We start from the raw sequence: 27,504 nt of genomic DNA on the forward strand, positions 1-27,504 counted from the left end.
ATAAAGCTCGATTGAAACACAGCCGCCTGCATTCCTTCATATATTAATTACCTGGCTGTTTTCGTACTACAACAGCTGAGTTTAGCAGCAGCAACAGAGACTATAAAAGCCCACAAAGCTTGAACTATTTACTGCATGGCCCTTTCCAGAAAAAAATTTGCTGACACCTGCTATAGGCACACAGAATAGCTTGACAGTTGCTAGTTTAGTAAAAGGTGGGGAAGGAGTTGGCCACAAGGGAATTTTCTAGAGGGTGATGTAGTTGTTAATTGTGGTGGTGGTGGTGGTGACTTGACTGCATTTGCCAAAACTCAGAACTCTACACCAAAAAGTATTTTTAAAAATATTTTATTTTAAAATAAATGCTAATGAACAAGAGGGACAGAAAACACCAGTAGTTGCCAGGGTGCAGGAGAAGAGACTAAGTACAGGGAACAGGGGAATGTCCTGGGTGATAGAACTGTCCTATCGATTGGTTACAAAACTATGCATTTGTCAAAATTCACAGCCTAGACACTAAAAAGGGTGATTTTACTGAATGTAAATTATAAACTTTTTTATTTTTAAAAAAGAGATAATGAAGGCCAGGCATGGTGGCTCACGCCTGTAATCCCAGCACTTTGGGAGGCTGAGGCGGGCAGATCACTCCCGAAGTCAGGAGTTTGAGACCAGCCTGGCCAACATGGTGAACCCCATCTCTACTAAAAATACAAAAATAGGTTGGGCGTGGTGGCACACGCCTGTAATCCCAGCTATTCGGGAGGATAAGGCAGGAGAATCACTTGAACCTGGGAGGTGGAAGTTGCAGTGAGCCGAGATAGCGCCACTGCACTCCAGCCTGGGCGACAGAGTAAGAATCTGTCTTTAAAAAAAAAAAAAAAAAAAAAAAAAAAAAGATAATGAAATGAGAGGAACCAAATATTTACCCTATATGGGGTTTAAAAAAAAAAAAAAGGCTTATGATAGGTTTTCTCTTAGAGACAGTAAAAACAAGTGCCAGGAATTGAAAGCAAAGAACAGTAAGATGAGAGAGATCTTCAATATACAAAATGTTTCAAAACTTTTTTTTAGTACAACATGCTTATACAAGAGGTAAGACTTATTTTTGTATTTGATTTGATAATTTGACTTGGAATTTTTCTGTGGGAATAAGTGTTAGAATGCTTATTTTTAAGTTTCTCAAAATTTGCAGGCAGTAAGCAAGGCCTTAAAGCCACAGAGGGCTCTAGAACTAGTTCCATAAAGCATTTTACTGTAAAAACATGTACAGATCTTTAATAGAAAAGTATGTTTCTTTACAGTAGAAAAATATCTGAAGTCAACTTAAGACAAAAATTCAAATATAACATACAACCTATAAACTATATATTTAGCTAAAACTGAATCGAGCTGTTTATAAGAACTGATTCCAAAATATACATACATGAATTTACATAACTGATACATAGAAGTTCTTCAAAATCGACTGTAAATTGAAAAGTTAAAATTGGCCTTGCCTCTGCAGTTTGGAGCTGCAATGGCTGCCAGTATCGGCTGCTTTCTTGGTGCCTGAGCTGCAGGGTGGGCCTGTCAAGGAGGGACTGCTGTCTGGGTCACTTTCCCTCTGGCTGTTTGTGGCGCAGGTGCATGAGGCGCTCAATCTTGGCCTGGAAAGAATACCTCGAAAGAATATCACGCACTGGAAGTCTGTGAGGAAGTGAAGACGCTAAAAGCGGGCAGTGCTGTGTTTACTTATAGACAGTGGAGCGGGTCCAGGGCAGTCCTCGCCAGGCTGGTTTTTAAAGCACTTTTTTGGTTTAGGATTCAGCTTCATCATGGTCACTTTCATTATCATTGTCATTCTCCTCATCTTCTTCCCTCTTTTCCTCTTTAAGCATTTTCAGGTATTTACTAGCTAATATCTTCTTTGGTAATATATCTTAAAAACATAAAGCTTACATCAGCAATTGGTTATGGTAGACTATGAACACAGCAATGCACATTTCAAAATGTACTAGTTCCTGCTTTGACCTCTACAAGAGGTTCCAAAACAAGATGAAATTCAGGCTACATTTCTGGGTAAAATATCACAGAAACTAGCATTGTCTCCTAACAAATGCTATAGGCCTCTTTCCATTATTCCACTGAGTACAAACCATGGTGTCTCTATGAGCTGCTTTTATAAGCAACCCTGCCCGATTACCTGAGATAGGCTAGGCTAGCCCCAGGGCAGACTTAAGCTCTAACTATGGGCATGTGGACCCACCCTGAGTTTTCCCTTCAGTGGCAGGAAGGGTCCCTGTAAAGGACTGCCCAGCACAGGCGGCCAACCAACATCTTCTGAATGCTGTTGGCTTCACTGTTGTTCTAGGTGGACCACATAACACACACATTCAAACAGAGAAGACTAAAAGTATCTTCCTGTGACAGCTCACATAGCACTTTGCGGCCTGCAAAGAGTAGCAAAAAGTCTAATTCCATGAAAGCAGAAGGGAGGCAAGGGGTGGGGAAAGAGCTATTGATTACTAATCATTTTTTAACCAGAATGTTTCAAAGACTAAGTACCTGCAAGAAACTGAAAAGTTTCTGATTCCTGTGCAGTATTTGCTAAATCACTGTAAGTCAGTACTTTCTTTTCCTTTCCACTGCCGTGTCTGTAGGAATAGGTGGCTAGGCATTGAACAAAGAGCTCCTAAAACAAAATGAAAAAGGAAAATAAAAGGTGTGCTTTGAAAATGTACCACAGAGCTTAATTTTGTAAAATTACATTGCTGATACCTTATTATCAGGCTTAAAATTACATTAAGACTTCAGATTATCTTGGTTTCTTAAATTACAAGAAATCACTGCGGAGGCCGGGTGTGGTGGCTCAACACTTTGGAAGGCTGAGGCAGTCGGATCAGTTGAGGTCAGGAGTTTGAGATCACACTGGCCAACATGGTGAAACCCCATCTCTATTAAAAATAAAAAATTAGCTGGGCATGGTGGCAGGTGCCTGTAATCCCAGCCACTTGAGAGGCTGAGGCAGGAGAATCGCTTGAACCTGGGAAGTGGAGGTTGGAGGTTGCAGCACTCTAGCCTGGGCGAGACTCCGTCTCAAAAAAAAAAAAAAGAAAGAAAGAAATCAATCACTGGGGAAAAGAAAAACATGAGGTCAGAAAGAAAGCAAAGCCGGTATCAAAACTGGCAGAGAAGCAGGCATTTTCCAGAGGCTTTAGATGTCTAACTTATGAAAAAGATTAATCATAACTGTTTAATGGCCAACCTCTAGAGTAAAAAAAGAAGCGGCCAGCAGTGCTGGCTCACACCTGTAATCCCAGCAATTTGGGAGGCCGAGGCGGGTGGATCACAAGGTCAGGAAATCGAGACCATCCTGGCTAACACGGTGAAACCCCGTCTCTACTAAAAATACGAAATCAAAATTAGCCGGGCATGGTGGCGGACGCCCGTAGTCCCACCTACTGGGTAGGCTGAGGCAGGAGAATGGCGTGAACCCGGGAGGCGGAGCTTGCAGTGAGCCGAGATCGCGCCACTGCACTCCAGCCTGGGAGACAGAGCGAGACTGTCTCAAAAAAAGAAAGAAAGAAAGAAAGAAAGAAGCAAAAAGCCATTCAAAAATTCTATTTGGCTCAGTAATACATTTTTAGTCTTCTATTTGCATACACTGTTTCTAAAGTGGTTCACCTACAACTATAGTGACCACAACTCACATTTTGCCGAAACTTTTCTATTCTAGAAACTAACGTACAATCCTCAGACCTAATGCAACAACCGGAACTGATCATCTTCTCCCTCCTGCACCCCAGTTCTTATAGCAGGGCCAAGTCTTCATTTTTACAGAGGCTGAACTGAGCCTTTCTCAAGGTTTTGACTTTAATGCATCTAGTTCAGTTAATAAGGGATGAGAAAGACAGGCATGGTAGCCTGTAATCCCAGCAGTTTGGGAGGCTGAGGCAGACGGATCACGAGAGGTCAGGAGTTCAAGACCAACTTGGGCAACATGGTGAAACCCTGTCTCTACCAAAAAGTACAAAAATTAGCCAAGTGTGATGGCAAGCACCTGTAATCCCAGCTACTCAGGAGGCTGAGGCAGGAGAATCACTTGAACCCGGGAGGCAGAGGTTGCAGTGAGCCGAGATCACGCCACTGCACTCCAGCCTGGGCAACTCCATCTCAGAAAATAAGGGATCAGAAGTGCCTGCATAAATCCTCATTCCTTAATACCAACAGAATGAAACTGTACAGGAAAACACAAATGCCCCCAGATGACCCCAGGGTCACTTTCCCTCTGGCTGTTTGTGGCGTAGGTGCAATAATTGCTGAATATGCAATTATTTCCCTGGGCTCTAGGAAAACATGGCTCTGATATAAAGCGGGCGAGAAACCTGTAATTTCCCACTTCCCTTAGTTCTAGTCCAATACTGTTGGAACATCATATACTTAACTACAAGTAGGGACTGGAAAATGGAATCCAAGGCAAGCCAAAGCATTTAACTGTGTAGCTGAAACATGGCCCAGTTTCAGAACAGGAAAACATCTGGCCTAACACTATCAAGACGCAATTTCTTAAAAAAAGACAAAATTAACTATTTTGCACCCAAGAGGATGCTAAACAGGCTGTAAAACTAAGTTCCCTGGACTTCCTTAAATTCTGGTTGCGGTATGTGCTGCCTCTTAAGACGAGGGGCCAGGTGTGGCGGGCGGGTGGGCTCGAAAGCCTCGGACCGCTGGAGCTGGCACCGCACCTACGGGGAAAAAAGCCTCGAGTGGCGGGTGAAGCGCCTGGCTGCACCTCCCACGGGACATTGGAGGAGTCAGGGTCCCCAAAGCACGAAGCAGGCCAGTGACGAGAAAAGGAACGCCGGGAGTGGGAATCTCGGGCGAAAAAGCCCCCAAAAAAACCTAACGAGAAAAGCGCCACTCGACACCGACGCCCACGGGTAGAGCCGGAAACTGCGAGACGCACGCGAGGGAGGACGGGAGCGTACAGGTAGGCGGGACGAAAGGCACGCAGAGGAACGCGGGAGTTTACAGGTTTGCCGGACGGAAGCGCGCGAGAAATGGCGGGAGGACAGTGGGGTGGGAGGGGCGAAGGTGCACAAGGAAGGGAGGGGCGGGCGGAGCGAAGGAAGGAGAGAAAGGGCGGGAGAGGCGCGCGGTAGGCGGGGCGAAAAAACTCGGGAACCGGAGGGAGCGGCGCGGGGTGGGCGGGGCGAAGACGCGCGAGAAAGTGTAGGGGCGCGGGGGCACCGTGGCGCGCGCCGGCGTGGGACGGGGACAGCGGGGCGCGCGCGAGCCCGGCAAGGGCAGCCGGCGGCGCGCGGGCCCAAGGGGAATGGGCAGTGCCCGGAGCCCGGCGGGGCGGGGCGCGACGGGTAAGGGCGGCCCACACCCCCGCCCTACCCCCTCACCGTGGCCTTGGCTGTGAGCACCAACGCCTCCTGGTTGATGCTGGACACCTCGGGGGAGCTCTTCATGATGACCCGGATGCGGGATAGAGGCAGCGAGATGAGCCGCTGCTCCCCGCACTTGTCTTTGCCCACGACCACGTCCGCCATCTTCCCGCCCCTCGCGCGGGCGGCAGCCGGCGGGCCCGACTGCTAAGTGGCTGCCTTGCCGGCCAGCCGGTGGGTGCGGGGAGCCGCGCCCGCTGCCCCGTGGGAGTTGTAGTGTGGGGAGGCGCCGCCGCGAGGCCTGGAGCGGCCCGTCCGGGAGACTACGAGCTCCGTGATGCCTCGCGCGCCCCATCTGCGCATGCGCCGCCCTTCGGATCCTCCCCCCTTACCGAGTGTGTGACCTGATGTGGAGCCAGGAGTCCAGAGTCTAGTGAGGGGCGGGGGGTCGGGGCGCTGCGGGGGGCGAGCACTTCTCGGGAGTCTCCGAGCTGCGATCGCGGACTACGATTTTGATCCGGGTGAGGGCTCTGCGAATGGGCAAGCAAAACCCTCTGAGTCCGGGCCTCGTCGCTCGGTGCTGTGTGTTAAGGGCCTGCGCTGTGCTAGGACCGGGCGTGCCGCCGTGGGCAAAAGTGACGCTTTCCTGAAGCACAAAGTTCTGGGGGGGCGACCAAGCGGCAGCGGATGCGTCCTGCGCCGGTAGCCACGCGGCCGGTGGAAGAGCAGAGACCAGCACGGGCCATGCGGCGGGGCCGGGCTTGCTGCACCGCTCTGCGCTGCGGGGTGATGGGGAGAGGCGCCTTAATTGGGGGTGAAGGGCGGGGAGCTGCCCGGAGGAGGTCCTGGAGCCTGGTGGGAACAGCCTCTTCGGGGCTGCTCCGAGAGACGGTGTGCAGAGCCTGGCGTGCTCGCTGAGGTCTGACAGGCAGCCCGGGGCTAGGTCCTGTTGGTTTTTTTTTTTTAATCTAAAAAAAAATGGGAAGTCGTGGTAGGGTTTGAGCAAAGGAGTCCCGGGCAGTTTTTTTTTTTTTTTTTTTTTTTTTTTTTTGAGACGGAGTCTCGCTGCGTCGCCCAGGCTGGAGTGCAGTGGCCGGATCTCAGCTCACTGCAAGCTCCGCCTCCCGGGTTCACGCCATTCTCCTGCCTCAGCCTCCCGCGTGGCTGGGACTACAGGCGCCCGCCAACACGCCCGGCTAATTTTTTGTATTTTTTAGTAGAGACGGGGTTTCACTGGGTTAGCCAGGATGGTCTCGATCTCCTGGCCTCATGATCCGCCCGTCTCAGCCTCCCAAAGTGCTGGGATTACAGGCTTGAGCCACCGCGCCCGGCCCGGGCAGTTTTTAAAGGATCCCTGCAGCTGCGGGCTGGGAGGGGGTGGGTGCGCTTAAGGGCGGAGTCACAGAGACCAGGTAGAAGATGATTACGAGAACCCAGGAACTTGGCCCTCAGGAGGCCGGCGGTACCAAGGGGACAGCAGCTGGGAGGAGAGAGGCAGGAGATGGTCAGGGGCCAGACCAGGGAGGGCCGTGGAGACTGCAGAATTCGCTCTGAATGAGTGGGGAGGCCCTTGGAAGAGTAAGGGGTCCAACTTAACAGGTTTTTTTTTTTTTTTTTTTTTTTTTTTTTTTTTTTTTTTTTTTGGTGACGGAGACTCGCTCTGTCGCCAGGCTGGAGTGCAGTGGTGCGATCTCGTGTCATTGCAATCTCCGACTCCCTGGTTCAAGCAATTCTCCTGCCTCAGCCTCCTGAGTAGCTGGGATTACAGGCACGTGCCACCCAGCTATTTTTTTCTATTTTTAGTAGAGACGGAGTTTTACCATGTTGGCCAGGATGGTCTCGATCTCCTGACCTTGTGATCCGCCCGCCTTGGCCTCCCAAAGTGCTAAGATTACAGGCGTAAGCCACCGCCTCCGGCCACCAACTTAACTTTTAGCAGGATCATGGGAAGTGGTCGAGTTTGGGGTCTGATTTCAAGAGGGAGCTGATGTGGAATATCAGCACAGCTTACTGAGATATCAGAAAGGCCTTGGTAAAGAGCTATTTACGGAGATAGGGAGCACATTTTGGCAAAGGTTTGAATTGGAGGGTGTTAAGTGTAGTGTCATCTTCACCACTGTGACCTCAGGTCCTGGCGCACATAATTGAGCACAGAAATACATGTCAGGCATTGCTAAGCACAAGGGTACAGCCAGTGAGCAGGGCTGCGTGGTCCCTGCCCTCTTAGAGCTGACCTTCAGGTCTGAGGGAGACTGAAAAATAAAGAATACCTCCGGCTGGGTGCTGTGGCTCACGCCTGTAATCCCAGCACTTTGGGAGGCCGAGATGGGTGGATCACCTGAGGTCAAGAGTTCCAGACCAGCACCACTTGCACTCCAGCCTGGACAACCAGAGAAATTTCGTCTCAAAAACAAAAAAAAAATTATTTTTATTTATGTATTTATTTCGCTCTTGTTGCCCAGGCTGGAGTGCAATGCGCACTCTCGGCTCACTACAACCTCTGGCTCCCAGGTTCAAGCAATTATCCTGGCCCAGCCTCCCGAGTAGCTGGGATTACAGGCATGTGCCACCATGCCAGGCTAATTTTGTATTTTTAGTAGAGACAGGGTTTTGCCATGTTGGTCAGGCTGGTCTTGAACTCCTGACCTCAGGTAATCCTCCCACCTCAACCTTCCAAAGTGCTAGGGTTACAGGCGTGAGCCACTGCGCCCGGCAAAAAAAAATTTAATAGGGCATCATGGCATGCACCTGTGTTCCCAGCTACTCTAGAGGCTGAGGCAGGAGAATGGCTTGAGCCCAGCAGGTCAAGGCTGCAATGAGCGGTGATTGTGCCACTGCAATCCAGCCTAAGCAACAGAGCAAGACCCTGTCTCAAAAAAAAGTTTTGGAGAGACCAAAATGGGCGGATCATGAGGTCAGGAGTTCGAGACCAGCCTGGCCAACGTAGTGAAACCCCATCTCTACTAAAAATACAAAAATTAGCCGGGCATGGTGGTGAGCGCCTGTAGTCCCAGCTACTCAGGAGACTGAGGCAGGAGAATCACTTGAACCCGGAAGGCAGAGGTTGTAGTGAGCAGATACAGCGCCACTGCACTCCAGCCTGGGCAACAAAGCGAGATTCCATCTCAAAAAAAAAAGTTTCAGGCCAGCCACAGTGGCTCACACCTGTAATCACAGCACTTTGAGAGGCCGAGGCAGATGGATTGCTGAGGTCAGGAGTTCCAGACCAGCCTGGTCACCATGGCAAAACCTCGTCTCTACTAAAAATACGAAAATTAGCTGGGCATGGTGGTGAGCACCTGTAATCCCAGCTGCACGGGAGGCTAAGGCAGAAGAATCACTTGAATTCAGGTGGAGGGTGCAGTGAGCCGAGATTACACCACTGCATTCCAGCCTGGGCAACAGTAAGACTTCCTCTCAAAAAAAAAAAAAAAAAAAAAAGGTTTTGAAGGGAGCAGATCCACTTTAAAAGCACACACTAGTTCTTGAGTGATGACGAAATTGCACGGTGCCTTATGCAGAGCCGACGCCTGGCAGTTTGCACAAGCAGGAGGTGGAGCTGCAGACTCCCTCTCCCTCCCAGCCTTGCCTCTGTAAGTGGGAAAGCCCTTGACATTCACAAAAGACGGGCAGGGAACTGCTACACAAGAGCAGCTACACAAGAGGGTCCTTTGGTCCACACAAGAAACAAGCCATAGTGATGACATATTTTGAAGCTGGTAGATGTTTTGTTTCCCTAGCTGGCTATTGTTTTTTGTATGGCTTGTCTTTCTCTTTTGAGTATGTGTGAGAACAGGGTGGGTTAACATTAGGAAAGAGCACGGAAGAGGAAGGAAGGAGGGAGGGAGGGAGGGGAGAAAGAATAGGGATGAGAAGCTCAGCTTGTAGAATGGGCAGGTGATGTTTGCAGTTATTAATAATTTGAGAAGTAGAGAAGCCAAGCGGAAATCCAGACTGGAAAAGAAGTGCTTACCATTTGAAAAAAAAAAAAAAAAAAGCCAGTGTGGTTGTTCACAGCTGTAATCCCAACACTTGGAGACTGAGGCGGGAGAAATACATGAAACCAGGAGTTTGAGACCAGCCTGGGCAATATAACAAGATCCTTGTCTCTGCAAAAAGAAAAAAAAAATGTAAAAAAGGAAACAAGCTTTAAACCTAAATGGCAGAATTCAAGACTGTTATCCTTGAGAACTTCCCGGCTCTGGAAAAAGCTCAGTGAGTGAGTCTCATCCTGTTGTTAGCTCCATTTTTTAGGGGCTCACTTTGTCTTAACGACAGTGCCTCTGCACCATTCTCATGGGCATCCCAGGGTGGTACAAGGCAGTTTTCTGCACTTCCCAGAATGCCCTGTTGGCTGGCTTCTGGATAGGTTCTGCAAATTGGAGGCTCCTGTGAAAGATTGCTGTGGGGTGGGAGGAAGAAGCCTGTTTATCTGCCTGCTGACTGCAGGGTGGTGACTGCAGTGGGGTTATAGGGATCACCACCTGCACATGTGGTGCTTTGAGCAGCTTCACTCTTAAGTGTCTGCTCAACAGTGGCAGCCCTGGAGTCCTAGAGCGAGTGTGGGCTCCGGGCCAGGGGCAGTCCCAGCTTCCTGATCTCTAGGTAGCATCTCCTCCCTCTTGCTCTATAGCACCTCTGCCTTCTCAGTCACACACCTCCTTCTCAGTCATGCGCCTCCAGCGCTGACAATACCCTTGAAAACAATTCTCGGCCAGGCGCAGTGACTCATGCCTGTAATCCCAACACTTTGGGAGGCTGAGGCAGGCAGATCGCTTGAGGTCAGGAGTTTGAGACCAGCCTGCCCAACATGGTGAAACCCCATCTCTACTAAAATACAAAAGTTAGCCGGGCATGGTGGTACATGCCTGTAATCCCAGCTACTTGGGAGACTGAGGCAGGAGGATCGCTTGAACCCAGGAGGCGGAGGTTGTAGTGAGCTGAGATCACACCACTGCGCTCCAGCCTGGGCAACAGAGGAAGACTCACTCTCAAAAAAATAAAAGTAGAAATAGCTAAGAAGTTTCTGCTTTCCTGGTTGAGCGTTGAAACATTCATACTTGGAGCCCCCCCTGGAGTGGTCCTTGGAAACACCCACAAAAATGAGGATCTGGGGCTGTTCATCTGAATTGATTGCGCTGGTATGTAGAGAAGCCCTTACTGACAGCATGCCCTGGCAAAGTAGTTACTGAAACCATCACCTGTCATTGCCTGCATGGAGTGTCCATTGAAGGCAAAGTTGCCACAAGTGGCCACCATGGTGGGAATGGTGGCCACAAAGCTTGTGGGATGGGCCAGCTGCTTCTGATTGCATTGGAGAGATTTCAGAAAGAAAACAGCTCAATAAAAGCTGAGGCATTCTCATATCAAGCATGATGAAAGAACCAGTTTGTGTGATGGCCAGAAGAGACCCTTACCTTTCGTAGCCTAGAGGTTGATGGGGCCTGGAGGCAGAGGTTGCAATGAGATATCGCGCCACTGCACTCCAGCCTGGGCGACAGAGCAAGACCCTGTCTCAAAAAACAAAACAAAACAAAAAAACTTACTACAAAGCTACAGTAGTCAAAACAGTGTGGTACTGGCATAAAGACAAACATACGGCCGGGCACGGTGGCTCACACCTGTAATCCCAGCACTTTGGGAGGCCGAGACAGGCGGATCACAAGGTCAGGAGATTGACACCATCCTGACTAACATGGTGAAACCCCGTCTCTACTAAAAATACAAAAAAATTAGCCGGGCGTGGTGGTGGGCACCTGTAATCCCAGCTACTCGGGAGGCTGAGGCAGGAGAATGGCATGAACCTGGGAGATGGAGCTTGCAGTGAGCCAAGATCGCGCCACTGCACTCCAGCCTGGGCGACAGAGCAAGACTCCACCTCAAAAAAAATAAATAAAAAATACAAACATACAGACCAATGGAATAGCATAGATAGCCCAGAAACAAATCCTTGCACATATGGTCAAATTATTTTCAATAAGGATGCGAAGACCATTCAATGGGAAAAAGTATTTTCAACAAATGTGCTGGGAAAACTGGATATCCATATGCAAAAGAATGAAGTTGGACCCTCATCTAATACCATGTGCAAACATTAAAATGTATTGAAGACTGAAGTGAAAGTTATAAAACTATAAATTTTTTAGAAAATACAGAGGAAAAGCTTCATGACACGGTTTGGCAGTTATTTCTTAGATAACCAAAGGTGCAGGCAGCAAAAGAAAAAATAGACAAATTGGATTTCATGAAAAATTTAAAAATCTGTACATAAAAAGACACTATCAGCCAGGCGCAGTGGCTCACGCCTGTAATTCTAGCACTTTGGGAGGCCAAGATGGGTGGATCACCAGAGGTCAAGAGTTCAAGACCAACCTGGGCAACATGGTCAAACCCCTTCTCTACTAAAAATACAAAAATTAGCCAGGCCCAATGTGGTGGCTCACGCCTGTAATCCCAACACTTTGAGAGGCCAAGGTGGGCGGATTACCTGAGGTCAGGAGTTGGAGACTAGCTTGGCCAACATGGGTAACATCCCATCTCTACTAAAAAGACAAAAATTAGCCAGGCGTGGTGGCACACACCTGTGATCCCAGCTACTTGAGATTGAAGCAGGAGAATTGCTTGACCTCAGGAGACAGAGGTTGCAGTGAGATGAGATCGTGCCACTGCTCTCCAGCGTGACCGACAGAGTGAGACTCTGTCGCCAAAAAAAAAAAAATGTCCGGGCACAGTGGCTCACGCCTGTAATCCCAGCACTTTGGGAGGCCAAGCCGGGCAGATTACCCGAGGTCAGGAGTTCGAGACCAGCCTGGCTAACATGGTGAAATCCCATCTCTACTAAAAGCACAAAAATTAGCCAGGCATGGTGGCACACACCTGTAATCCCAGCTACACAGGAGAATTGCTTGAGCCCAGGAGACAGAGGTTACAGTGAGCCAAGATCATGCCACTGCACTCCAGCCTGGCTGACAGAGTGAGACTCTGTCGCAAAAAAAAAAAAAGTCCGGGCGCAGTGGCTCACGCCTGTAATCCTAGCACTTTGGGAGGCCGAGGCGGGTGGACCACCTGAGGTCAGGAGTTCAAGACCAGCCTGTCCTACATGGTTGAAACCCTGTCTCTACTAAAAATACAAAAATTAGCCAGGTGTGATTGCGCATGCCTGTAATCTCAGCTACTTGGGAGGCTGAGGCAGAATAATCACTTGAACCCAGAAGATGGAGGTTGCAGTGAGCCAAGATTGTGCCACTGAACTCCAGCCTGGGCAACAGAGCGAGACTCCCTCTCAAAAAAAAAAAAAAAAAAAAAAAAAAAAAAAACTAGTCAGGTGTGATGGCGCACGTGCCTGTAGTCCCAGCTACTTGGGAGGCTGAGGCAGGAGAATTGTTTAAACCCCAGAGTCAGAGGTTGTAGTGAGCTGAGATTGCCCCACTGCGCTCCAGCCTGGGCAACAGAGCAAGACTCCATCTCAAAAAAAACGACACTATCAACAGAGTAAAAGGGCAACCCACAGAAGAGGAGAAAATATTTGCAAATAATACCTCCAATAAGGGATGATTAATATCTAGAATATAGAGAGAACTTCGAAAACTCAACAACAAAAACAATCTGATTTTAAAATCGGCAAAGGACTTGAATAGGTATTTCTCCAAAGAAGATATACAAATGGCCAATAAGTACATGAAAAAATGTTCAATATCACTGTCATCAGGGAAATGAAAATCAAAACTACAGTGAAATACAACCTCATACCCATTGGGATGGGTACTATCGAAAAACCAGAAAAAGCCCAGCATGGAGCGTGGTGATGTGCCTCTGTAATCCCAGTCACTCCCTCCGCTTGATTTCCTGGAGGAAATTTGCATAATCCCTGTATCTAGTTGGCAGATAGCAGAGATGTAGCCTCAGTCTTTCCTTTAAAAATTTTGCTTTAGGCGGGGCACAGTGGCTCACACCTATAATCCCAGCACTTTGGGAGGCTGAGGTGGGCAGATCATGAGAGCAGGAATTTGAGATCAGCCTGGCCAATATGGTGAAACCCCGTCTCTACTAAAAATATAAGAATTAGCCGGGCGTGGTGGCACAAGCCTGTAATTCCAGCTATTTGGGAGGCTGAGGCAGGAGAATCGTTTGAACCCAGGAGGCAGAGGTTTGGAGGCTGAGGTGGGAGGATTGCTTGAGTCCAACATGTAGAGGCTGCAGTGAGCTGTGATTGTGCCATTGCACCCCAGGGTGGGTGACAGAGCAAGACCCTATCTCAAAATAATAACAAAATAATAAAATTATAACAAAATAATAAAATTAATATTAACAATATAATAATAATATATGTTAATATATAATAGTTATGTTAATATATATGTTATAAATATTTTACCATGATAAAAACATTTTAAAATCATATATCAACTCTTGCCATTCTCCTGTTGAAAACTCTCCAGTGACTTCCTACTCCATCATCCCGTGGGATGGGTCCACCGTGCTGGACCACAAGGCTCTGGACAGTATGGCTCCCACCAGCCTCTCCCCTTGGCCCAGATTGCTTGCTCCTACCCCTTTCCCTAGCTTCCAGGCCCCACAATCCCTGCATGGAGCCCTTAGCAGCTCTGTGAGCTCCCTGCCTGTTGGCAGCCGTCACAGCAACGGGCTCTGGTGTGCCCCTTGTTATCCCTGTATTCAGGCCATTATCTGTAATGACAGCCTGGCATAATTTTATTTTCACAATTTGTATAATTATATTCTATTGAGCTAAATGATCATTATCATTAAATATTTATTAAGCACTTCTAGCTGTGCAAACATAATAAGATGTGGCCTCAGCTCTTAAAATCTTCCTTCCTAATTCCAACCCAAATTCATTTCAACTTAAGCTATTCTTCTTTCTTGGAGAAGGAGGGAACTTCCGTGTTTTGTCTGGGGTTTTGCACGCCCGAGCTTATCGGAGCTTCTTAGTAATGCTATGGAGCAGATGCTGTTGACTTCAGTTCACAGATAAGGAAACAATCAGGCTGAGGAAGCTAGTATTAATAAGTAGCAGAGGTAGGATTTGCGTGTGGGTCTTTTTTACACAAAGCCTCTCCCTCTCCTTTCATGCACTATGTTAGCCAAGTTTACTAGAATAGGCAACTTCCTTTTTAAAAAATCCTGTTTACACTTTAGGTGCCAAACACTGTGCTAACCCAGTGGGAGAAACATATGCTCAAAAAGATCACTCTCAGGCCGGGCGCGGTGGCTCAAGCCTGTAATCCCAGCACTTTGGGAGGCTGAGACGGGCAGATCACGAGGTCAGGAGATCGAGACCATCCTGGCTAACACGGTGAAACCCCCGTCTCTACTAAAAAAAAAAAATACAAAAAACTAGCCGGGCGAGGTGGCGGGTGCCTGTAGTCCCAGCTACTCGGGAGGTTGAGGCAGGAGAATGATGTAAACCCAGGAGGCGGAGCTTGTAGTGAGTTGAAATCTGGCCACTGCACTCCAGCCTGGGCGACAGAGCGAGACTCTGTCTCAAAAAAAAAAAAAAAAAAGATCACTCTCAGACCAGGCGTGGTGGCTCACGCCTGTAATCCCAAGCCTTTGGGAGGATGAGGTCTGAGGACTACTTGAAGCCAGGAGTTTGAGACGAGCCTGGGCAACATAGTGAGAAGCCTCCTCTACAAAAAACTTAAAAACTAGCCAGGCCTGGTGGCGTGTGACTATAGGCTGCAGTGAGCTATGATTGTGCCACTGCACTCCAGCCTGGGAGACAGAATGAGACCCTGTCTCTAAAAACAAAACAAAACTCTTAAGCAGTATCCTATGTCAGGGTCCAAGCAGTAATGGAAATGGGTGGAGCTGACAGGTGAGTGATAGAGAATGGAGGGGTCTGTAGCAAACCTGACGGCTCTGGCTCATCCGAGAGGGCAGCCCAATTTTGCCATGAGGCAATGTGGGATCAGTGAGTGCTGTTCCAGTCTTCAATTTGAATTTATAAATAAAATTTCCAACTTTATATGTTGGCAACTTTGGCATTCCTTGCCTTAAACCTCACTGCCCCCCGCACCCCAATTTATTTCAGTAGGGATTAGATATCCAACATCCTTATAAAATCAGAGGATACAGGCTGGGCGTGGTGGTTCATGCCTATAATCCCAGCACTTTGGGAGACTGAGGTGGGTGGATCACGAGGTCAGGAGATAGACACCATCCTGGCTAACACGGTGAAACCCCGTCTTTACTAAAAATACAAAAAAAAAAAAAGTAGCTGGGTGTGGTGGTGGGCACCTGTAGTCCCAGCTACTCAGGAGACTGAGGCAGGAGAATGGTGTGAACCCAGGAGGCGGAGCTTGCAGTGAGCCGAGATCGTGCCACTGCACTCCAGCCTGGGCGACAGAGAGAGACTCCGTCCCAAAAAAAAAAAGATCTTTTCTTCAATAAAAAGACAAAGCTGTCTGGGTGCAGTGGCTACACCTGTAAGGAGAATTACTTGAACCCATTGAGGTAGAGGTTGCAGTGAGCTGAGATCATACCACTGCATTCCAGCCTGGGCAGCAGAGCAAGACACCGTCTCAAAAAAACAAACAAACAAAAAAACACAAAGCTTTGAGGCCTGATGAAGAAATGTGGAAACTGCCCTTTCCCTTTGTTCTTGTCTAATGCAGTCACCAAGTCTGGAGCAGTAGCCGCCATTTTTGAACTGTGAGGCAATAAGCATGAAGCCTAAAACCAGCATGCCAAGAATGACAAAGCAGAAAGACTGAAATATCTAAGGCCCTTGCAGACGCCCTTACTGCATCAGTTCCAGACTTGGCTCCCACAGCTCCAGATGTGGCCATGGCCACATTATACGTAAGCTTGATGGAATAAGCGCTAACACAGCACCTTAGAGCTGCTGGAAAAGAGACCAATGGACATGTATGAACGGGAGGTCCTGCCACTTACTGATTACAGGTTTCCTGTGTAGAAGGTGTCCTTTGATGAGCATTCACATGGAATACAAATCTCCTCACATCTCTCCCCAGTTCGAGAGGTTCATCCACACCCACCCCCAGACCTTCTTGTTTTTCTGTCTCCAAACATGTTCTTTCCAAGTTCCTGAACTTTCAAAGTGTTAGTGACTGTCTCTGACTGGAGTAGACCTAACCCTTCTGGCTTTCTTTCTTTCTTTCTTTTTTTTTTTTTTTTTTTTTTTTGAGACGGAGTTTCGTTCTTGTTGCCCAGGCTGGAATGTGATGGTGTGATCTCGGCTCACCACAACCTCCGCCTCCCGAGTTCAAGTGATTCTCCTGCCTCAGCCTCCTGAATAGCTGGAATTACAGGCATGCGCTACCACAGCCGGCTAATTTTGTATTTTTAGTAGAGACGGGGTTTCTCCATGTTGGTCAGGCTAGTCTTGAACTCCTGACCTCAGGTCGTCCACCCGCCTCGGCCTCCCAAAGTGCTGGGATTACAGGCATGAGCCACTGCGCCCGGCCACGACCCTTCTGGCTTTCTCTCCATCCAGGCAAGTGGCCCACTGGGGGACTTTCCCTTCACCTCTGCCTTTCAGTCACATTCTAAAATGAAGCTGCTATGCTACAGTGTTCCACTGCTGGCTGGTGCCAGCGTATTTACAAAACAATATTTTAACTGGGTCTGTGTCTTTCTTCATTCTTCTGCCCACGGAGAATCCCCATGAAGCCGTATCTGTGGGGAGTGGCTAAGGAGGTGATGGAGTGGAAGGGGTGCTGTGGGAGCGCCCTGCTCCTGTGACTTACCTGTGTTCCTGGGAGCTGCTCAAGGCTGATCTTCCCTTTGACAATGCAGTGTGGTGTGTGGCTCAATGGGCCACATCCCACCTGATTCAGATCACAGCTGGCCCAGGTCACACCCTCATTTGGGGTCCCAGAGTCTGGCATTTGTTCTCTACCAGTACCTGGTAGCAAATCTGAAGCTGCGTAATGCTTAAATGGAGAATAGTCATTTGCAGAGGAGGGTATATCTTTGCTCCAAACCCCTTGGCGTCTGTGTTGTGACTTTTTTTTGAGACAGAGTCTTGCTCTTGTTGCCCAGGCTGGAGTGCAATGGCGTGATCTCAGCTCACTGCAACCTCCGCCTCTTGGGTTCAGCAGTTCTCCTGCCTCAGCCTCCTGAGTAGCTGGGATTATAGGCACCCACCACCACACGCAGCTAATTTTTTGTATTTTTTTAATAAAGACTTTAAATTTAAAGACATTTAAATTTCACCATGTTGGCCAGGCTGGTCTTGAACCCCTGACCTCAGGTGATCCACCCCACCTTGACTTCCACAAAGTGCTGGGATTACAGGAGGGAGCCACCTCACCCAGCCTGTGCTGTGACTGTTATACTGGGTCCTACCAGAACTCACAGGAGCATGACCTGTCACAGACACCCTGAGCACCACTGGACCTGCAGGGTTATCTGTCAAATGGGCCGGAGCAACATACTCGAATGTGGTCGCTATTATCTCTAAAACTCAAGGAAAGCCACCGGCGCAGGACACTCAAGTCCAGATGTCATTCCACTAGCTTAGCTAAGCAAACAGTTGGAGCCATCCCAGCTGTCGAAGCTAACACACTGGATTTAGACTCTCTTGCAAGTCAGATATGTTGGTAACTAGAGGCTCTGGACTGACCCATTAGAATCCACTCCCATATATTCCCCAGCTTTCTGCTGGTAAAAACGGATTGATATCCGACAATTCCTTCAGCGTCTGAACTTCTCCCAAATCAGGTGTTTTTTTTTTTTTTTTTTTTTTTTTTTTTTTTTTTTTTTTTTTTTTTTGGAGACAGTGAGTCTCACTCAGTAGCCCAGGCTGGAGTACAGTGACATGATCTCAACTCACTGCAACCTCCGCCTCCCAGGTTCAAGTGATTCTTGTGCCTCAGCCTCCCGAGTAGCTGGGACTACAGGCATGTGCCACCATGCCCAGCTAATTTTTATATTTTTAATAGAGATGGGTTTTTGCCATGTTGACCAGGCTGGTCTTGACATCCTGGCCTCAAAAGATCCACACACCTCGTGAGCCACCGTGCATGGTCTATAGTAAGTTTTGAAATCAGGAAGCGTGATTCCTCCAGCTTTGTTCTTTTTCAAGATAGTTTTGGTTGTTTGGGGTCCCTTGAATTTTAGGATGGATGTTTCTATTTCTACAGAAAACACTGTTGGCTGATATATTATTTTAACTTAGGGTGTAGTAAGCATAGAAACAGGAGACCAGGTAGGAGGCAGTTCAGGGAGAAATTGATAATGCTTCTGAATGGAGAGGTGGCACTGGATGCAGAGAAGCCTGTACAATTTGGGAAGTGTTTGGATGGTGAAATCAATAGGATTTAGTGATGGATTGGATGGGTTAGGAGTGAAAAAAGGAATCAAGAATGACTCCTCATGCCAGGCGTGGTGGCTCACACCTGTAACCTCAGCACTGTGGGAGGCTGAGGCAGGCAGATCATCAGAGGCCAGGAGTTCGAGACCAGCCTGGCCAACATGGTGAAGCCCTTTCTCTATTTAAAAAAAAAAAAAAAAAAAATATATATATATATATATATATATATATACACACACACACACACACACATACACACACAAAAAAAAAAATTAGCCAGGTGTGGTGGCATGCACCTGTAATCCCAGCTACTGGGGAGGCTGAGGCAGGAGAATCGCTTGAACCCAGGAGGCAGAGGTTACAGTGAGCTGAGATCATGCCATTGCACTTCAGCCTGGGTGGCAAGAGCAAAACTCCATCTCAAAAAAAGAATGACTCCTTAGTTTGAAGTTAGAGCAAATGGTGGTGCCTATTTCTGGAATGGGGAAGACGAGAAGGAATAGGTTTGGGGACAGAGGTATCCAGAGTTATATGAGGGCACAGAAGTCCAAGATGGCTCTAAGACAGCCAGGTGGGAAGGTCAGTGGAGGCTCACGGGGGACATGCAGGCTGGGATAGAAATGTGAGCATCCCCTGGTAGGGTGACTGAGTGAGGAGAGTAGCCGGAAAAGGGGAGGTCCAAGGACCCAGACCCACCTGGTTATTTCACATTTGGGGCCAGACTTTCTTTGTTTACCGTTGATCTGAGCATGAAAATCAAGTGAAAATCAAAAGGAAGCCGGGAGCCGCGCCTCCTCCATGACTGCAGATCCTAGGTGGATGTTTTTCTGCTGCGGTGAGACCCCTGACTTTGTGTGGGCAGTGGGACCCAATGGGCATGTGCAGTGATCAATTGCTAAATACTGGCACTCTCATTAGCCTTGGGGTCTGGAAACCCCCATCCACCAGACACAGCCCACTTCCAGCTCCTCTGCGCTCCACGCTAGGACTTTGAACACGCTTTCTTCATGCCTCTCCTCCTCCCGAAGAGTTTGCTAACTGCCCGCTCAGGCCACCTCTTCCTGTGCACCCCGCCTGCAGCCCACCCCACGCCTGCCCCTACGTGGGCCTTGTCTGTGCAGCTGGAGCCCCGGGAACCTGTAGAGCCCCTGGAGATGGGAATGTGGTTTTTTTGTGTTTTTGGGTGTTTTTGAGACAGAATCTTGTTTTGTTGCCCAGGCTGGAGTGCAGTGGTACGATCTCGGCTCACTGCAACCTCCGCCTCCTGGGTTCAAGCGATTCTCCTGTCTCAGCCTCCCGAGTAGCTGGGATTATAGGCACCCGCCACTATACCCAGCTAAATTTTGTATTTTTAGTAGAGACAGGGTTTCACCATGTTGGCCAGGCTGGTCTCGAACTCCTGACCTCAAATGATCTGCCTGCCTTGGCCTCCCAAAGTGCTGGGATTACAGGCGTGAGCCACTGCACCCAGCCGGGAATGTGTTTTATTCATCTTTGTGTCCTGGTGCCCGGTATGGAGCCTGGAAAATGGGTTTCTAGACCGACAGATTAAGGGGTAATTAAAAATTTTTTTCATTAATATTTGAATTTCTATACCCTGGCCATGTATTCTTTGAGTAATTTTTTTTTTAGACAGTATCTCGCTCTGTCGCCCAGGCTGGAGTGCAGTGGCACAATCTTGGCTTACTGCAGCCTTGACCTCCCAGGCTCAAGCAATCCTCTCACCTCAGCCTCTTGAGTGGCCACGACTACAGGAGTTCGCCATCACACCCAGCTAATTTTTGTAGTTTTTGTAGAGACGGTTTCATTATGTTGCCCAGACTGGTATGAGACTCCTCCTGAGCTTAAGCAATCTTGCCACCTCAGCCTCCCAAAGTGGTGGGATTACAGGTGTGCGCTACCACGCCCAGTGGTATATTTAAAATAACAAAAGCTGGCAGAACACGGTGGCACATACCTATAATCCCAACACTGTGGGAGTCTGAGGCAGGAGGATCACTTAAGCCCAGAAGTGCAAGACCAGCCTGGGGAACATGGTGAGACCTCAACTCTAAAAAGTTTTTAAAATTAGCCAGATGTGGTGCTGGGCACCTATAGTCCCAGCTACTTAGGAGGATAAGATGGGAGAATCACTTGAGCCAGGAGTTTGAGGCTGCAATGAGCTGTGATTGCACCCCTGAACTCTAGCCTGGGGGATAGAGCAAGACCCTATCTCTAAAAAAAAAGCAAAAAAACAAACAAAAACAAAAGGTTGGGTGCAGTGGCTCACACCTGTAATCCCAGCACTTTGGGAGGCCGAGGCAGGTGGATCACCTGAGGTCAGGAGTTCGAGACCAGCCTGACCAACATGGTGAAACCCTGTCTCTATTAAAAATACAAAAATTAGCCAGACATGGTGGCGTGTGCCTGTAGTCCCAGCCACTTGGGAGGCTGAGACAGGAGAATCACTTGAACCTGGGAGGTGGAGGTTGCAGTGAGCCAAGATGGCGCCATTGCACTCCAGCCTAGGCAACAAGAATGAGACTCCGTCTCAAAAAAAAAAAATAATAGAGTGGGCACCCACAGTGGCCAGCACTGGGCCAGGAGCCAGGATGTGCGCTCTATAAGACTCATGATCCAGTAGTACCCCATGTTAGAGAGTGAGGTGTGGCAACTGCTGCCTTCACACACTGCTGGTGGCAATGTGATCTATTCCAGACACTTTGGAAAATAGGTTGCAGTTCTTAAAAAGCTAACCATCCTCTTACCATGGGAGCCAGCAATTTTACTTCTGTTATTTACCCAAAGAAACAAACAGGTACGTCCACACAGGATTGCCCCTGAATGTTCATGTCAGCTTTATTCATAATAACTGTGACTGGAAACAACTCAAACACCCGTGAGCAGAGAGACTGTTCACAAACCATGGCACATCCCTGCACGGAACACCAACAGTGGGAGAAGCAACTGGCACACACAGCTGCCTGGACGACTCAGAAGCACGGTGCCAAGGGAAGCCAGACACAGAGAAGCACTGCCTGCAGGACCACGTTACATGAAATTCTAGATCCGGCTGAGCACATTCACAGTGACGGGAAACAGATCCTTGGTTGCCTGCCAGGGTGGGGATGGGGGCTGACTGCCAAGGGGCATGGTGGAAATGTCTGTATTTTGATTGTGAAAGTGGTTATAAGGGTGTATACACTTGTCAAAACTAATTACATTGTACACTTAAAAGGGATGCCTTTTACTCTATGAAATTATGTCATAATGAAGTTGATTTAAAAGAAAAGACCCTGTTGGCTGGCGCGGTGGCTCATGCCTGTCATCCCAGCACTTTGGGAGGCCGAGGAGGGCAGATCATGAGGTCAGGAGATCAAGACCATCCTGGCTAACATGGTGAAACCCTATCTCTACTAAAAATACAAAAACTTAGCCAGGTGTGGTGGCAGGTGCCTATAGTCCCAGCTACTCAAGAGGCTGAGGTAGGAGAATTGCCTGAACCTGGGAGGCAGAAGTTGCAGTGAGACAAGGTTGCACCACTGCACCCAGCCTGGGCGACAGAGCGAGACTCCATCTCAAAAAAAAAAAAAGAAAAAAGAAAAGGCCCTGTCCCTGCTCTTATGAAGCCAGGGGTGGAGGACAGGGGTGAGGGGTGTAATTCGAGTTATGACAGAAATGCACGTGGAGTCACAATCTGTGATGAAGCCGCAGGGACTCTGAAGACATCACAGTGTGAACTGGCAGCGTTTGGTTGGCAGTGGGGCAGGGGGCTGGGGCCGGAGGGAGAGCCCCAGGGTCGGAGAATGGCTTGTGCAGATGCTGTGCATAAAAGACAAGGACTTGTAAAACAGAAAATTTAGGCCGGGCGCGGTGGTTCACGCCCGTAATCCCAGTACTTTGGGAGGTTGAGACGGTGGGATCACCTGAGGTTGGGAGTTTGAGACCAGCCTGACCAACATGGAGAAAACCCATCTCTACTAAAAATACAAAATCAGCTGGGTGTGGTGGTGCATGCCTGTAATCCCAGCTACTTGGGAGGCTGAGGGCAGGAGAATTGCTTGAACCGGGAGGCAGAGGTTGCAGTGAGCCGAGATCGCGCCATTGCACTCCAGCCTGGGCAACAAGGGCAAAACTCCGTGTCAAAGAAAAAAAAAAGAAGAAAGAAGGAAAAATTAGCCGGGTGCAGTGGCATGTGTCTGCAGTTCCAGCTACTCAGGAGGCTGAGGCAGGAGGATTGCTTGAGTCCAGGAGTTCCAAGCTGCAGTGAGCTATGATTGCGTCACTGCACTGCAGCTTGGGCGACAAAGTGAAACCCCATCTCTAAAACAACAACAACATAACAAAAATAAGGACCCAATGCAGGAGCCCCAAGGAGCCAGCCTGCTGAGGGGAACGTTGGGAAAGGTGGGGAGGGGAGTTTCAAGACAACAGAGATGGGGTCCAACCTGGGACAGATCATTACCCTTGTCACTAGCATCATGATCATCACTACAGTCTTCCTCTTATCACCAAAGCAACACCTCTCCAGTATAGAAAAAAGCAGATAGGCAAAAAGAAGGAAAAGAGTCGGGCGCAGTGGCTTACACCTGTAATCCCAGCATTTTAGGGGGCCAAGGGAGGCAGATCACTTAAAGTCAGGAGTTTGAGACCAGCCTGGGCATGATGGCAAACCCCCTCTCTACCAAAATTACAAAAATTAGCTGGGCGTGGTGGCACGTGCCTGTAATGGAATCCCAGCTACTCAGGAGACTGAGGCAGGAGAATCGCTTGAACCTGGGAGGAGGATGTTGCAGTGAGCCGAGATCGCTCCGCTGCACTCCAGCCTGAGCAACAGAGCAAGACTCTGTCTCAAAAAAAAGAAAAAAGAAAAAGAAAAACCTCATGCTTCCATCCACGATCCTGCCTCACTCAGATTTCTGGTATGTTCCCCTCCAGACCTTTCCTATTGATTTAGGCCTTGAAGGACAAAGAGGAGCTCACCAAGGAGGGAAGGTGCTTGGGCCTGAGGAGCAGCCTGGATGATGGTGGGTGGTGGAGTGAGCTCCATGCAGGGGATCCTGCTAGGAGTCCTGCTCCTCCATGCCCTGTGAGTTCCCCAGGACCAGGGAGAGAAGGCCAGGCCACAATCCCAGCCGCAGTTAGAGGTGCAGAGTGACTGGAGGGAGTGAGAGGGGAGGGGTTCCGGGATTGGGGCTTTGATGTAGGAAGGCGCCACTGTCCGCCTGGATTCATGCCCTTGGGCTTACTCGCTCTTGACTTGCAAACCACAAAACAATTTTCTTTTTTTTTGAGACAGAGTCTCCCTCTGTTGCCCAGGCTGGAGTGCAGTGGTGCCATCTCAGCTCACTGCAACCTCCATCTCTTGGGTTCAAGCAATTGTCCTGCCTCAGCCTCCCAAGTAGCTGGCACTACTTGGCACACGCCACCATGCCCGGCTAGTTTTTTTATTTTTTAGTAGAGACGGGATTTCACCATATTGGCCAGGCTGGTCTGAAACTCCTGACCTCGTGATCCGCCCACCTCAGCCTCCAAAGTGCTGGGATTACAGGCGTGAGCCACTGCACCTGGCATCAAACCACAAAACTCTTAATTGCATCCAGCAGTGAGTAGGCTTAGGCATCTTTCGGGAATCAGCCCCCACCCTGGGCACTCATGTGTCTTCCACATGGCCAGATTCCTCTCCAGGCAGTGCCTGCTAAATGTCTCCTGGTGTCTCAGACACCCCTATTGTCCTTCCCTCTGCTGGTCGCCACCACAGTAAAAACCTTCTGTTTCTAATCAGTGTCTTGGCGCTTTCTTGGCCAGCTGGAAACCACAAGCAGCAGCAACCTGGGGGGCCTGGAGGCAAGGGCCTGGTTTGGGACCCACTCTGCTGCTGACCTGCCAAGAGACCTGGGGGCAGCTGCCTCTTGGCACCCCGGGTTCTCCTCCACTGTGGTACTGTCAAGGAGAATTAAAGACTGGCATGCTTTCACTTGGCAAAGACCCTTCCCGCACTGCTGCACCTCCCGCCCCAGCACTGGGGGACTGAACTCAGCCCAGCTGGGGGCACGTGCAAGGCCCTCCCCCTCAGACCCAGTAACCCACTCAGCTGTGGATACCTTTCAACACAGGACCCTCAGCGACGCCTCAGGGCCCTCGTCCAGCCCTGCCTTCCAGCAGGCCCCCCGCCTAACCCCCTCCCCCTGCCACCGAATGCTTTTTGTTGCGGCTGCTGATTTGCTGCAGTTTCGTTCTTTCCATCTGGGGTTTGGAAGAGCAGGTTATCCAGTGCTGCTTGTTAGAGCACAGTAAGGCAGAGGTGTTCAGGCCCCTTATGATAGGTGCGGGGACCGCTGCAACAGCGTCTTGCGGTCGAGGAGAGAGTGGGCTCAACTCCGAATACAGCACGGGCAAGTGAGGATTTACATACAGCCAAGGAGCAGGATGGGGAACAGCAGATGCAAAATTACTAAGAGAAAGCACTGGGAGTAAGGGATGCGGGCTAAACCAGCCTAGCAGGATGCTTGCTGAAGACAGGCCAGGATGCTCAGACACTACCTGGGGGGCAGAGGGAATGAGTAATCTAATTGGATATGAAGGGTGGGGTAAACTGACTTAGAAGAGTTCTTTGCTAAAACTCGGCCATGCGCAGTGGCTCATGCCTATAATTCCAACACTTTGGTAGGCTGAGGCAAGTTTATCACTTGCCTCAAGGATTGGTCAGGTGTTCGAGACCAGCCTGGCCAACATGATGAAATCTCATTGCTACTAAAAATACAAAAATACAAAAATGAGCCGGGCGTGGTAGCAGGCACCTATAATCCCAGCTACTTGGGGTGGCTGAGGCAGGAGAATCCCTTGAACCAGGGAGGCGGAGGTTGCAGTGAGCTGAGATCGTGCCACTGGGCAACAGAGTAAGACTGTCTCAAAAAAAGAGGAGTTCTTTGCTAAAACGAGATTTTACAAGGAAGTGCACAGATGGGCCTTGGAGAAGTTTCTAAAGTTGACTAAAGATTGGCCAAGCAAAGAATCTTTGTCCATTCTCCTGGTCTGGTGGCATCAGGCAGTTGCTTTAGCTCTCTCAGTTCCTCTTTCTCCAGCCGTAAAAGAAGAACAGAACCGACCTGCAGGGCAGAGTGAGAACAGAGCCAGCCAGTGGGAAGAGGGCTCTCCAGAGCTTGGCACGGCGCTCACAGCAGGTGAGTATCTGTCCGTCCATCCATGCATTCATTTTTCCCATGTGTGAACAGCTGTGTGTCTAACGTTTGCCAGGAAAGTCACTTTAGACCAGCATAATTACTAACAAATTTCCCTTTCTCTCTCAGAAATGTTCTGGCTTGAATGACAAATGGTATTGTTACCCTATTGCCAATGAACCACCTCAGTCCTTTCTCACTTTTTTTTTTTTTCAGACAGTGTCTCGCTCTGTCACCCAGGCTGCAGTGGCTTGATCTCAGCTCACTGTAACCTCCACCTCCTGGGTTTAAGAAATTCTCATGCTTCAGCCTCTCAAGTAGCTGGGATTACAGGCGTACGTGACCACGCCCGGCTAATTTTTGTGTTTTTAGTAGATAATAGGGTTTCACCATGTTGGCCAGGCTGGTTTTGAACTCCTGACCTCAAGTGATCCGCCCGCCTTGGCCTCCCAAAGTGCTGGGATTACAGGCATGAGCCACCATGCCCGGCCCCCTTTCTCACTTTGGAAGGAACTATTTATGTAAGTGCTTGTTTTATGTCACTTTACAGATTGGCAACCTGAAGGCGGGCGTGAGTCAGCATCCCTCAGTAGCAGGGAGTGAGTGGGAGCGGGGAAGGAGCCATACAGATTCCAGACGCACCTCAGATCCTGGTCGATGTGCTTAGAATTCATCCCAATTATGTTTACATGTCATTCATTCACTCACTCATTTTTATTTTTATTTTATTTTGATTTTTTTCTCTGTTTTCATACACCATTTCTGGCACCATATTTTTATTTGTAATTGAACAGCATCTTGCTCTGTTGCTCAGGCGGGAGGGCAGTGGTGCAGTCTCAACTCACTGCAGCCTTGACCTCCTGGGCTCAAGCAATCCTCTCAATCCTCTGGCCTCAGCCTTCTGAGTAGCCAGGACTACTGGTGCATGCCCCCATGCCCAACTAATTTTTTTTTTTTTTTTAAAGATAGGATCTCACGGCCGGGCGTGGTGGCTCACAGCTGTAATTCCAGCACTTTGGGAGGCCGAGGCGGGTGGATCACAAGGACAAGAGATTGAGATCATCCTGGCTAACATGGTGAAACCCAGTCTCTACTAAAAATACAAAAAAATTAGCCAGGCATGGTGGCGGGCGCCTGTAGTCCCAGCTACTCGGGAGGCTGAGGCAGGAGAATGACGTGAACCTGGGAGGCAGAGCTTGCAGTGAGTCGACATTGCACCTGCCACCATGCCTGGCTAATATTTTGTGTTTTTAGTAGAGACAGGGTTTCACCACGTTGGCCAAACTGGTCTGGAACTCCTGACCTCAGGTGATCTGCCTGCCTCGGCCTCCCAAAGTGCTGGGATTACAGGCGTGAGCCACTGCACCCAGCCCATAAAGTCTGTTTTTTTTTTTTTTTTTATACGGAGTCTCACTCTGTCGTCCAGGCTAGAGTGCAGTGGCATGATCTCGGCTCATTGCAAGCTCCACATCCCGGGTTCACAACATTCTCCTGCCTCAGCCTCCAGAGTAGCTGGGATTACAGGCACCTGCCACCAAGCCCTGCTATTTTTTATTTATTTATTTATTTTTTTTTTTGCATTTTTAGCAGAGACAGGGTTTCACTGTGTTATCCAGGATGGTATCGATCTCCTGACCTCGTGATCTGCCCACCTTGGCCTCCCAAAGTGCTGGGA

The 27,504-nt window shown here is 49.0% G+C and overlaps 1 protein-coding gene and 1 long non-coding RNA gene across 5 annotated transcripts in view; one reads left to right on the forward strand and one right to left on the reverse strand.

Annotated features, from left to right (window-relative positions):
- Positions 1–877: 877 nt before the first annotated feature.
- CHRAC1 (chromatin accessibility complex subunit 1) overlaps positions 878–27,504 on the reverse strand; it is an 873,427-nt gene continuing 846,800 nt past the window's right edge. For 2 of the 4 annotated variants that reach the window (XM_050800247.1, XM_050800244.1), the window contains exons 2-4: positions 5,391–5,558; positions 2,545–2,671; positions 878–1,918 (exon numbers count right to left, since the gene is read on the reverse strand). In XM_050800247.1, the coding sequence (XP_050656204.1) occupies positions 1,797–1,918; positions 2,545–2,671; positions 5,391–5,537 (396 nt within the window). In that variant the 5' untranslated portion in view covers positions 5,538–5,558 and the 3' untranslated portion in view covers positions 878–1,796. The remainder of the gene's footprint in view (positions 1,919–2,544; positions 2,672–5,390; positions 5,559–27,504) is intronic. The other 2 variants (XM_050800246.1, XM_050800245.1) reach the window with 1 other exon arrangement.
- On the forward strand, positions 4,958–26,532 carry LOC126960571 (uncharacterized). The gene is made up of 3 exons (XR_007728059.1): positions 4,958–5,013; positions 25,734–25,832; positions 26,380–26,532. It is a non-coding gene; the product is annotated as an uncharacterized LOC126960571 (long non-coding RNA).

The sequence above is a fragment of the Macaca thibetana genome, chromosome 8, assembly GCF_024542745.1.
Source record: "Macaca thibetana thibetana isolate TM-01 chromosome 8, ASM2454274v1, whole genome shotgun sequence".
Lineage (NCBI taxonomy): Eukaryota > Metazoa > Chordata > Mammalia > Primates > Cercopithecidae > Macaca > Macaca thibetana.